The 13,300-nt window shown below is 42.8% G+C and overlaps 1 protein-coding gene across 1 annotated transcript; it reads right to left on the reverse strand.

Annotated features, from left to right (window-relative positions):
- Nucleotides 1-9,992: 9,992 nt before the first annotated feature.
- On the reverse strand, nucleotides 9,993-12,487 carry LOC4350016 (uncharacterized). The gene is made up of 3 exons (XM_026021105.2): nucleotides 10,989-12,487; nucleotides 10,638-10,887; nucleotides 9,993-10,508 (listed from the first exon to the last, which is right to left on the reverse strand). Exons 1-3 carry the CDS (start codon nucleotides 12,444-12,446, stop codon nucleotides 10,369-10,371), a joined length of 1,848 nt encoding a protein of 615 aa, XP_025876890.1. The 5' UTR covers nucleotides 12,447-12,487; the 3' UTR covers nucleotides 9,993-10,368.
- Nucleotides 12,488-13,300: the final 813 nt, after the last annotated feature.

Consider the following 13,300-nt stretch of genomic DNA (forward strand, 5'->3'; position numbering starts at 1 on the left):
CCGACGTCCACGCCGTCCGTGCCGTCCTCGCCGACCGCCCGTCCTCGCGCCGTCCTCGCCGACCGCCCGTGCCCACCGCCCATCCTCGCCGTGCGCGCTGCGCGCCGGCCTTCTACGCCCCTGCCAGTTGCTGGCTTCGGCTCCTCGACCACCGCCCGCCGCCTCTGCCCCCGCCCGTCGCCAGCTTCGCGCCCACCCGCCGCCCGCTGCCGCCTCCGCCCCCGTCCGTCACCGGCCTCAGCTCCTCGCCTGCCGCCGCCGACCCACCCGTGAGAGAGAGAGGGGAAAAGTGAGGCATAGATTGAGAGAGAAGAGAGAGGACGAGTTTGACATGTGGGTCCCATAATTTTTTTTATAAATACAATGTTGACTGGACTGCCACGCATACGTCACGTAGACCAAAACCACCATGGATTGAACCGAGGGGGGTAATTCGTCCGGTTTGTATAGTTGGGGGTGAAGAATATCCGGTTTTATGGTAAGGGGGGTAATTCGGACGACCGCGATAGTTCGGGGGTGTAATTCGTACTTTTTCCTTTTTCTTATTGTACTGGTTGGTTCCTGAACTGGACATGAACAAGGCTATTCCGTTGATCGAAAGAAAGAGATGAGTGGTGTTTCTTGTTTGCATATTTATCTTTTAATAAATAAATCCCTTGATTGTTTTGGTACATATACCGTGAATCGCATTTTCCTGTGCACACAGTCGCATTTTGCTGTTAAAATGATTAAATATGCAGGTGAAGTTTATACCTTCTTTTTTCTTCTGCAATCGTGACACACAGCCCAATCAACCTAAACACAGAATCCTCGCAAGGGAAATGTGCAAGGGCATATATGCCTTTTTCACCGGCATGTTAACACCGTTAAGCCCTCCTAACGGAATATGGGCAATCTGAGGTTCAGTTCAAAATAGTAATGGCAAAATTACAAAGTTAAAAAAAAAGAGGGATAAAATAATAACTGCATATGCAAATAAGGGTAAAAACACAATTACTTTTTTTTTGTTTTGTCAGGCAAATTTGCGGCCATCCGATTTATTCCAACATTCGTGCTACGGCTTATTGGGCTCGTCAAGACAATATTGTATGAACCCGTTTGCTTTCCTAAAATCCGAATGGCAAGAGGAGAGCGGTACGCTACGTGCCTACGTGTCCATATTTGCAGGCACACATACACACACGCTGCCCGTACACAGAGAAGACAGAGAGGAGGGGAATGGATGAGCGGCTTCTCATCGGCGGCGACGACGTGCAGGCGTGCAGCGCGTCTTCTCCGGCGGACGGCGCCCCTGTGCTTGGCGTCTCCTCCATCGGTGACGCGTCGGTGTCTTCTGCGGCGGACGGCACCCCCCCTCCCCCCTCCGGGCCTAGCCTAGTCGTCTAGTCGACTCCTCGTGGTACGATTTACCGGCGGACACATCTGGCACAAAGCGCGGAGCGGCGTTTGGTCATGGGCAATGCAGGGCCTGCTTGCCTGCCTGTTAGAAGTATACTCCCTCCGTCTCAAAATAAGTGCAGTTTTACACTATTCACGTTCAACGTTTGACCGTCCATCTTGTTTGAAAATTTTTTATGATTAGTATTTTTATTGCTATTAGATGATAAAACATGAATAGTACTTTATGTGTGACTAAATGTTTTTAATTTTTTCACAAATTTTTCAAATAAGACGGACGGTCAAACGTTTAACGTGAATAGTGCAAAACTGCACTTATTTTGGGACGGATGTAGTAATATGTTAGTTAGACATAAGAGTCAAAAATAAATTATAGAGATAAAATATATCCTAGACATAGAATTCTAGAGATAGAATTCTAGAGATAAATCTAATCTTATTTGTATTGTACTCCAAGTCTCTATCTCCTCTGTACTCCTGTATATACCCCATGAGATGATCGATATAATAGATAAGAAAACAACACAATACAACAATTAAATATTTCCACATGGTATCAGAGTTATAGACCCACGTCGTTTGATCCTCAGTTCATTGACGCCTTCCACTGCGCTCCGGGGAGATGAGATCAATGATATAATCTCCCTAGGGCACCGTAATTAGCCACAAATAATTTATAGATTAAATTTTACCAATATTAACCTTAGATCAATTCTGTCATTAGCCACATAAAAGCCAAAAGCCTGATCCTCGAGAGAACAGAAGCAGCGAGTATGAGCAAGAAAATAAAGGAAGCAATGCAGGAGAGATCAATCAAAGGCTGTCATGCGCATGCTGCACATCGATTGGATCGTGTGGCACATGCATGCATGGATCAATCCGTGCGCATGCATGCATGGATCGTGTGGCACATCCTCGGGAAGGCAGCAGGCAAACCACGAGAAGGTCAAACTCGGGTGCACAGGCGCATGGACCTCCCCGCTGACGACTTCATCTACATCGACAGATGTACGACTACGTCACCAAAACGATCGTCTTCACCGACACAGCATCGTCGATGGTCTTCATCAACATGGGAACACACACCGCCACCAACTCGTCTATATAGATGGACACCTCGCGTTCTCTGACAGATTAATCTGCCAGACGCTTCTTCGACGACATCGACCGCGTCCTCTACGACGGCAACGACCGCGCCACCGACGACGGCATCGATCACGTCATCTACAATGACAACGACTGCATCAACTCGGCATCACTATTGCGATGACCGCTACACGACGCAGAAGGACCAACCAAAAGTGGTGGTTTCATCGTCAACGACGTCCTTTGACATATAAAAGACGTCCCCAATGGCATCCTCTGACATCTACAAGATGCAAGATACAAACAATTGCAGTTTTCGTTTTCACACCATGGCGTAAATTTTTTTTTTTGCCTTCAGCTATTTGCGGCTACATCAACTACCATGACCACGGCTACTACATGAATGGCTACATCGACGAACGTCTACAACAAGAATCATCTACGGCAACTTCAATCAAAGCATCCGTGTCATTGCTATCGTCTATGACACTTCCGCTATGACTGCGGGAGGAAATGGAGGAGAGTCAAGGGATGACACAGAAGGGGACGCAGACACCAGGTGGAGGACCGTCCATCAGAGATGCAATCGATGATGGTGAGTTAAAGAAGATGAAGAAATAGAAGATTTCAAATCCAGTCGCAATCGTTCGCTTCGCTTCCGTTACGACTGAGGGGGAATGTTAGAAGTATAATATGTTAGTTAGAGATAAGAGTCAAAAATAAATTATAGAGATAAGATATATCCTAGAGATAAGATAGCGTCCTAGAGATAGAATCCTAGAGATAAATCTATTCTTACTTATATTGTATTTACTCCTATATATACTCCATGAGAGGATCAATGTAATAGATGAGAAAACAACACAATACAATAATTAGATTTTCCACACTGCCTCCTCTCGCGTAGGCAGCCGCGTGCTTGGCGATTGGAGAGGCAACTCGAGCTCTCCAGCAAGATCGACAACTGCAGGGACAGAGAACTGATCACCAAAATCGCAAATTGATGAACTGAAGGTGTTGATTATTTTTGTTCTTTTTTTCTCGTTGATTTGAGATGGATATAGAGGCCGGTGTAGTGTCAACTGAAATTTGATAGATGCAGCTCGTTGGACTTCAACTCCTATTGCCTATTTTCTCAGTGACTGCTGGAACCTGGTTCCGATATCTGTCTGTTGGACCATGTTTAAGAACCTTGTATTTGATCTCTCGTTTTTGTTTAGTGCATACCATTACAACATTTTGCACGGATAGTTTTTTTTTCGGATCTGTACTACAGATATGGTGGTGATGAGTTGCTTCGAAACTCCCTTGACTGCAGGAAAGTTTCTTGTCATTCTTGGACCATTACTTTGCTGAATTGCTGCCCTCTGTTCTTGTTATACGTTCCCTGATTTCTGGTTCTACAATGTGCATTTGCATGTGTTCTTAAGAGTAGATCATTATTAACAATTTTCTTTTTTGTGTTTTGAACATATGCATTTTAGCAGGCGTGGTGCGATTGGTTCTGAAAAATGAACAATTTCATAAGTACTTGACTATTTCAAAGGACTTGACTATGATCTTGTACGAGCAATGGGAGCATCCTTGTGTCAAGTACATTCTGAAACTTGCAGGCAAGTTTGTTAGCCAATAATACGGAAACTATTCTAATTCCTCGAGGGGATGTTCCCTCGTTTGCTTAAAAACCATCTAAACGGTTATGAAAAATTCTGGAAAAATTTGACAACATTCATACGACACATATATACAACTCCACATAATCTTAAGTCCAAACTCAACTCACACATCAAGATATAAAAAAGACAAATTCAGCGTATAAATAGTAGCATACTGTTTATATCTAAATTTGTCTTTTTTGTTTCTCGATATGTAGATCGAATTTGAACATGAATTTTGGTGGACTAGTAGGTACCATTATACTCTATATTGTCAATTTTTCAGAATTTTTCACAACTATTTGCATCGAATTTGAAAGAAAAAGGTATACGAGGGGATATCCCCTTAAGGGATTAGAATCCACTCTCCAATAATACTTATAAATAGTCTCAACAACCCCTGGTGTGTTTACAGGTAGTTTTGTTAGCTACCAGCACTACCTATTTTGTTAGCCACTAACAGTACTTACTATCATACCTTCCTGATAAGATTATCATACTTTTGTATGCTTTGTTCGCTACTAAAAGCACACATTGTTTTGTCATGAATGTCTTGTGCGGGAGGAGTTTTGGGATTAATTTGACGAGTTTGTTTAGTTTTGTCGTGCACTAACGATGCTTAGTTTTATTTTCTTCTAATAGTACCTACTTATATCAGTTAATAATATTACTTAGTTTTTGTTTATTACTAACATTACCGTTAGTTTTCTCATCTGCTAAACACAATTTAGTTTTGTCAAGTACTAAACATGACTTGTATTTTTTATTTGTTCCTTTTGGTTTTTGTCACATTTGTGTTTGTTTTTCTGTCAATTTTTGTATTTTTTTAAACTACGAAATGTTTTTTGTGTCTCCCATTTGTAATTTTGTTAGCAAACTTTTCTGTGTTTTGTTTCTGTTATTACTATTCTGTTTCCACTAAAAGTAATGAGGAGTTTTGTGTGTTATGTTAGCAGCAGTACAGTTCAAGTTTAAACAGTAGTTATATTTTTGTACAATTGGATCTTGAAAAGAGATGATCTCAGACGAAGCTATGCACAAGATTCGTATTTATATCTTTGTGTGATTGGATCTTGAAAGAGTATTTATACAACTTTGAGTATGCACAAGCTTCTACACATACAAGACTAAATCAAGCACAATCTATTTGTTGAATAGGAATGTCCATTTTTTTCCTCCATGCTTTGTGTCACTGGGCCTAGAAGAAATCTGCTAAATTTTGAAGAGGATTGTTTAATTGTCATGTTGTTATGCAGGCTTCAACAATTGGGAGAGCTAGGAGGTTGCAGCCGATCGTGTCCTTAGGGTGAGTTTGAGGGGAAGGGGATTGAGAAGATACGTAAAACGGGATGAGCCATTATCGCATGATTAATTGAGTATTAACTATTTTAAATTTTAAAAATGGATTAATATGATTTTTTAAAGCAACTTTTCTATAGAAAATTTTTGCAAAAAATACACCGTTTAGTAGTTTGGGAAGCGTGCGCGGGCTTTCTCACCCAATCCCCCAGGAACGAACGCACCCTAAGAGCAAGTATAATAGTGAGCTATAAGTCTACTATAAGCTTATGTGGGGGAGAGAGGTAACAAGAAATCAAGGATGTTGGCTCTCATGCAAGAGCTAGCTTAACACAAGCTTCTAGGTAAATACATTAAATGTATAGGTGAGAGATAGAGAGAGGAGAAGAAAATTGTAGCCAACCTTATAGCTAATTCATTATATATGTTGGCTTTAAGATAAGCTAATAGTAGGAAGTGAGCTCTACTGTTATCCTCGCTCTAAAGTCGCTTCGATAGCATCAGGGAGCACATCGGCAACTCAATGAGCATTTTTACGGCTCTACCCACCCAATGAGCATATTTACGTCTCCACCAGGTTTGCACTGCTTTCACGAATAATTCTAGTACCAATACCCAGTCCTGAACAGCTGGCTTATCTTTATATGATTGGATATTATCTACTAGAGTAGCTGGCTAGTCCTAAACAGTTGGCTGCACCGGAATGGATGAGGGGGTTGGGTTGTGTTGTGCCACTCACCTTGTGTTTTGTCTGCTGATACAAGTTAGTTTGCATTGGCATTGTGAGATGAAGGTTCTGATGCATTGGGCACTGATAGTGTTGCTGAAAGAATCTTTATTTCGTGGGTGTAGCCTACAATAGGCTCTTGAACTACTGAATTTATGATATTTTTTTTGTTTGATGTGCATGGTTGCTGCAGTCATATTTAACATAATGCCATGATTAATTCCATTTCAATGTTACATGTAGTTTTGTTTGCTTAATTAAATTTTACTTCTAATTAGGCGTTGGAATTTGATTATGTTTTACTTGTAGTTTTGTTTGCTTAATTAAATTTTACTTCTAATTAGGCGTTGGAATTTGATTATGTTTTACTCCTCTCTCCTCTCTTGTAGGTTTCGATCCATAGCATTTGTATTTGGTAAGGTGAGTACTTCTCAGTTCCCCTTTCTTTCTCTCAGCCTATCAGGTTCAGTAGTAGCAACATACCTGTTTCTGTTCATGTCGGCGAAATTACTGAAACTCTTTACTTGTTCATGACATACCAGGAGAAATTTGCCTTCTCTTTTCTTACTACCTAGTCCAACGGGGACCACCTATACATTTATCGACAAATTTCTCCTAAAAATTTGACAGATGTAATTACAGTACAATCGTAGTATAATTACGCTGTAACTTGTATGTAATTACATTGTAACCTGCATATAACTATAATTTAACTTGTATGTAAGTTTCACGTAATTTTGAATCGTTAGATCTATTACAAGATTTGTTCTGGTGAGAAAGAAAAAAAACACAGCACACACATATGTGAAAGGATTTATTCCCATAACCTCTATTTTACCGAAATAACATGTTACGGAGAGATTTTTGAAAGTTACATTATAGTTACAGCGTAATTACATGCAAGCAGGGGTGAAAACGGTACGGAAACTTTCCGGATTACGGACCTATTTTCGAAAACGGAATCTATCGGTCGGAATTTTTCGGAAACGGAAACGAATTCTGAAATATTTTCTCGGAAACGGAATCGGAAATGATAAGGGCAGTTTCCGTCGGAACTCGGAATCGGTCGGAAACTTTCCGGCAATTTTCTTGGAATTACCAGAAATTTTATGACTGAAATACCCTGGATTCTTTTTTTAAGCACTAAATAGTGAATACCATGGTGTTTGGCTATTATTTTTTAAAAAAATATTTGTTATGCAAATCTAAAATTACATAATAATATTTTTGTCCTACATTGGGATTTATCAACAACATTACTCTTTTAAACATAGATAATTTATTCAATTAGATCTATCAGTTTGAGGGGGTTTTTATTCCGATAAATTTTCATGCCGTATTCGCGCCGGTTCGTTTTCGCTCCGTTTTCGGTTTCAATAATATTTGATTCCGTTTTCGTATCCGGGGTTTCCGATTCCGATTCCGTTTCCGAAAAAAATATGAAAACGATAAAGATGGTTTCCGTTCGTTTCCGTACCGTTTTCACCTTTACATGCAAGTTATAGTGTAATTTCACTACGATTATACCGTAATTACATCTGTTAAATTTTTGGAAGAAATTTTATCGACAAATATATAGCAAAAAATTGTAAGGGGACAAAGCGGGGCTTCACAAAATGACCCGATCCAACAAAACGGTTAGGGGAGTGGGTCGTGCGGTATGCACGCGGGTACGCTCGCGGAAGGACAGGCAGTGGGGATGGGCGGCACGTAGAATATCCTACGGTGGAAAATTTGGCTGCAACCTCAGTTTCTTTCGGCCGGCTATCAGACAATCCCTAAACCCAAAATTTAATGGTGTTTTCGACGGCGAGCCTGGGACCCGCGCTGCCGGTGGCTCCTCCCCTGCTAGAGGTGGTTTCGTTCAGAGATGTGTGGTTGATCTATTATTTTCCTTGCAGTTGCAAAAATCAAGATTATCAAGGAGACCGGGACATTCTGAAACACTAACGAAGGAGACGGAGTCAATTATTGAGAACATAGAGGTAGTATATGCTGTTAAAGTGGCAGGTTTGTGGAATAATGAAAGGGAATGGGACAGTGAGAAGCTCAGTTCTTTGTTTGTGGAAGAAGCTGTTCAAAAAATTTTGCAGGTTCCTCTGATGCAAGATGACTCAAGTGACATGCTTTTTTGGAAGCACACTAAGAATGGTCAATGCACCTCAAAAAGTGCTCACAAGGAATTCTACAAAGGTGAGACACAGAATCTCCGGCAGGTAGACTCTCAATTCTTAGCCTTAATCAAGGCCATCTGGAAAGACAAAAATATTCCCCCCTAAAGTTAGAGTTTTTGCTTGGAGATTTATTAGAGAAGCCCTTCCCTATGCTCTTAGACTAAATCATCGTATCAAAGATATCCCTTCTGCTTGTTGTAGATGTGGCATGTCTGAAAGTGATTTTTCATCTCTTCTTTCTTTGCCCTTTTAGCAGACTCACTTGGATGATTGTTGTTTATAATTTTGATCTGGATAGATTTCATGTGAATCCTCATCTTCCTTCTCTCATTGCCTTTATTACTAATAATGGCCCCTGCAAAATTAGTCTAAGCACCCTTTTCATCACTATGTGGAATCTTTGGAAATCTAGAAATGACTTTAAATTTCAGGGAATCTTCAGGGAACCTTCTCAAGTCAACTATTTAGCAGAAGCTATGATCAATACTTTTTCCCAGGTTGCTTCTCAATCTGATTTGCAGGTCATTGAATACCCGATGGAAAACATAAGAAGAGCTGACAACTTCCCTGATGGAATTAGATGTTATATTGATGCTGCTTAGGACAACGACAGAACTGGCTTAGGAATTTTCTTTCATGATCCTCAAAATCATAGTGCTATCTTTATTCAAGCCTCATCTAACAAAGCTCAATCTGCCTTGCAAGCTGAACTCACTGCTTTGTATCTTGCCTTGCAAATTGCTATGTTTCTCAATTTTTCAGGTGTCACCTTCCTAACAGATAATGCCACAATTGCTAATACGGCTAAAAAAAGGAGATTCATGGAGGAACCTGGTCACTGGAGTTCAAGACCTTTCTAGTCTCAGATTATTTCCTCGGTTCCTTCGCATTTTATTCAAGTTAGATGGATACCCAGAGAGCTGAACAAGATGGCTGACAAATTAGCAAAAGAAGCTAAGTCCTCTTCCAGGAGGGATTTAGTTCACAGTTGCTAAAACATAGCTCATTTAACCTATCCTCAAAGAGGTGGTCATGCAAAACGTCTCAAAGACCTCTTCAGGTCTTCTATTTGTAATCTCAAACATGTACTCTGTTTCTAAGCCTTAATATATTCTTGGTTCTAAAAAAAAGGGTAGCATATGGAAGTCATTTCTTTGCAAGTGACAATAAAGCCTCTTACCAAAGTATGAAGTGCCAAATTTGGTGGTTAGTGGCTAGAGGCACCTACCAAAAGTTCAACAATAGCGTGATTTTCCAAGAGATAATTAATATTGTAATTTGCATCTGGTATTTGTGTAAATGATGATTTGTCCTTCGGCGTACTTTGTTGTAATCTTGAGCCTACCTTTCATGAACGAGATACAAATTGCTTGTGAATTTTTGAGACTTTTGGGCCATATTTTCATAGTTTGTTGAAATTTCCGGTTATTTTCATGGTTCCTGCATTGTCCTTTTGAAAAAAACAATATTTCTTTCTCCTTTTCTTTTGAATTTTTATGTTTTAGAACAAATTTCTGAATGGTCTTACTTGGACAACTAACGTCATAGGAGGGAAAGGAGTGGGTGAGGGTATAGCAGCAGTATCATATCCATATATGGTAGCAGTATATGGATCTCCCTGTGTGAATCCATCCATAGTAGCCGAACAAAGCCTTTAGTGAAATACGATCCCTTTCACTTCCAGCTGCAAACATTAACAGCAAAAGAAAACAAGAACAAAAATACCTACCAACACCACGAGTAATCTAGTCACATCCAGCATAAACCAAAAGTAATCTAGTCACATCCAGCATAAACCAAAAGTAATCTAGTCACATCCAGCATAAACTAAAGACCAGACCTCCACTAAAACATTTTGTTCAGACACAAAAGGGTACTCCAGCAGAACAAATTACAAAAGCTGATCCTCTTCAGCACTTCTTCCGTTAGTTCTGCAGTTGCTTCTCATCCTCTTAACAAGCACTTAAGACCAAAACTTGCCCTTGTCTTTGCTAATTTTGGGTGAAACAAAATCATAGATACGAATGGGTTAAACAGAACCATACATAAGAATGGCATCAGTAACATCGTAGTCATGAATGACGGCATCATCACCATCATCAGGATAACTTCCAGATAGACATGGTGGATGTAAAATTTTGCTTGCTTCATCACAAAAGGTGCAACGACCTGTCAGAAAAGCCAAAATTACAATCCAGGGTATTAACATGCATGCAAAAGCAATAATGATTGCCACAATGTGTCTATTACTTGACTAAAATATAGTAGGAGCATCACAAAAAGAGTTCAGTGACTCACCAAAACATGTGCTAACTTGAACAGGGCAGCAGATGGTCTTTGAGTTTGATTCATTGAATCGACCAGGTTGCGAGTCCCAGAATTGAGCGAAGAAGAGTGTGCGCACAGGGTTTGGTGTTGTGGTTGCCTCACCATCTAGTTTGAGCACAGTGCCATGGGTGCTTGCCAAGAAGTTAGCATGGTAGCATCTCCAGTGGTAGGATTGAGGTTCCTCCACTCCACAGATGAGGTCAAGCTTATATCTTGGTTCCTGCAATAACAAACACAAAGTTGGACAGAATTTTAGGACACTGGAAGAAAGCAAATGCCGCAATCAATCAAAAAGCCAAAACGTTTCTACTCTGAATTTACCCAAGGATGTTGTCCCGAGTATGCGACTAGCAATTCTTCCAGCTTGCTGCGAACAAACTTCTGCTGGTTCAGATATTCTGAACTTTTCATTGACGATGCTGTCGAGGTTTGACAATCAAACATACGATTTCTTCTTCTGCATAAGATTTCGGTTAGCTGCACTTTGATCATTGCGTTTAGCTCCTCCCAATCAGCATTTGAGATAACACAGTGAGAACCATTGCTAGTGGATTTCAGCAAGCCGTGCAGGCGATCAAGCTTCTTGCCGGAGAGGGATTTGAGGAAAGATTCAAGCATGGTGTGCTGCTGCTGCTTCGATGCCTTGACTGCAGCAGCGTAGGGGTTCTTTTTCGTCATCACAGTCTGCTGCAGTTTGTCGCGGAGGTCGCACTGCCTGGACCAAAGGTATTCCACAGCCTCGTGCTTTGATAGAGGTGCACCAGTGGTGGTTGGGGTGATGGCACGGAGGAGGGCGATGAGGCCATCAAGGGTACGGGATGCCATGCGACACATGGCGCTGGTGTCAGATATCTCCTGTTGCAACTCATACTTGTCATTGGCGTCGCCTTCCTGTGGAGGCTGTGGGTACGAACCATCAAAAAAGGCCATATCATCGTAGGCGTTGTACCAGACAGCGTTGATGATGATGTTCGACACAGGGTCTAAGGGGCCATAGCAGTATCCGAACTCAATAAGTGCGTGGAGGAGGCGGCCACGGCGCATGGAGTCGCCAGGCAGGGGCAGCACGGCAAGTGCCCTGATGTAGAAGCAATGGATGGTGTCGAGGAGGCACATGTTCAGGGAAATTATGTGCTCGCATGGCGGGGAAGCATCATAATGCATTTCTTCCTGAGGTTCTTCACAATCAACACTGCAGGTTGTGATTTTCGCTATGCACTTAGATAGCTTTGTCTCCATCACTACCCTATCAAATGTTATGTCAGGAAGGTGTCGGAGTTGGTCGGATAGAACTTGATTTGGAGTTTCAATTTCGATCGAAACTCGAGCAAAAGTGCCTCGCCCAATGCATGTCGCCAGCAGTAAGGTGCCATTGGGGGCGGCTTGAGCACAAGACTCGCCATTTGGGCAGCACAAGAAGTCCATGTTGGGCGGGGGCCATTGGAATGCGTTGAGGAGCAGGTCCTTGATGGACTGGACGTCATGGGTGGTGAGCAGGTCCGACCCCTGAAGCTTGTGGACGATAGGGGAGAGTAGATGAGAGGGGTACTGCGCGGTCATGGTGCGCGCCAGGTCGTCGGGCGCGGGGTGGCCTGCTTTGAGCGCGGCGATCCGGAGGGCGTTCTTCATCTTGCCACCGTCGGGGAGGAGGGGGGATGGCGGGAGTGGGAGATGGCGGTCATGGTGGACCAGCTTGATGGCGAGGAGGAGGTCGTAGGAGGCGAGGTAGAGGTAGCGCCTGGCCTGGTCGCCGGTGAGGTAGCGGAAATAGACCTTCATGAAGGCGATGAGGCCGTTGAGAGAGGTGGATGAGATGAACCCCCACCACTCGCTGTAGCTCCTGCGGGTCCTCTTCCGGGGGAGCGGCGGTGGGTGGTCTTGGAGTTGGAGGGGCGGTGATCCGGAGAGGTGGGCGATGGCGTTGAGGATGATGTTGCTGACGGGGTCGGCGAGGCCGAAGCAGTGTCCGACCTCGCCGAGGCAGTCGACGAGCTCCGGGATCTCGTCCAAGGGCAGCCGCCGCGCCGCCTCGTCGTACAGCTTCTGTATGGACCGGAGGATTTCGTTGGCCGGAGGGTGCCATCGCTTCTCCTCCTCCCCGTGGTAACAGGTGAATCTGCCGAAGCGGGGGCCATCGGAGGAGGAGGCGCCGCTCCGACTCGCTGCTCTCTTCCATAGAAGGTGAGAGGTGGAAGATATGAAAGAGAAAGAGGGGAAGAGATGAGGGAGAAGATGACATGAGGTGGAGACTGCTGACATGTGGGTCCCGTTTGAAGACTCAGCAAATCAACTGCCACGTAAGCAAGTCAATTGCCACGTAGGACAAAACCGCCTCCAAAACCGTCCGGGGAGTTTATTTGTAACGGTTTTCAGAGTTGGGGGATGGGTTATACCCGGTTTTGCGGTTGAGGGATGATATTCATACACGGCCATGAGTTGAGGGAGGTAAAATGGACTTATTCCTAGTAGTAATTAGCAATAAGCCCACCTGTCAGTTCCTTGACTTTTACATCGTGTTTTTTTACCTCTAAACTGTACACAACCGTGCAATTTGGATCCCACAGCAATATAGATGCCTGCTTTTAATGATGTGGCATCCTAGTCAGCAAAATAAAAATAAAAATATTATGTGG

The sequence above is a fragment of the Oryza sativa genome, chromosome 11 (genome assembly GCF_034140825.1).
Source record: "Oryza sativa Japonica Group chromosome 11, ASM3414082v1".
NCBI classification, from domain to species: Eukaryota; Viridiplantae; Streptophyta; class Magnoliopsida; order Poales; family Poaceae; genus Oryza; species Oryza sativa.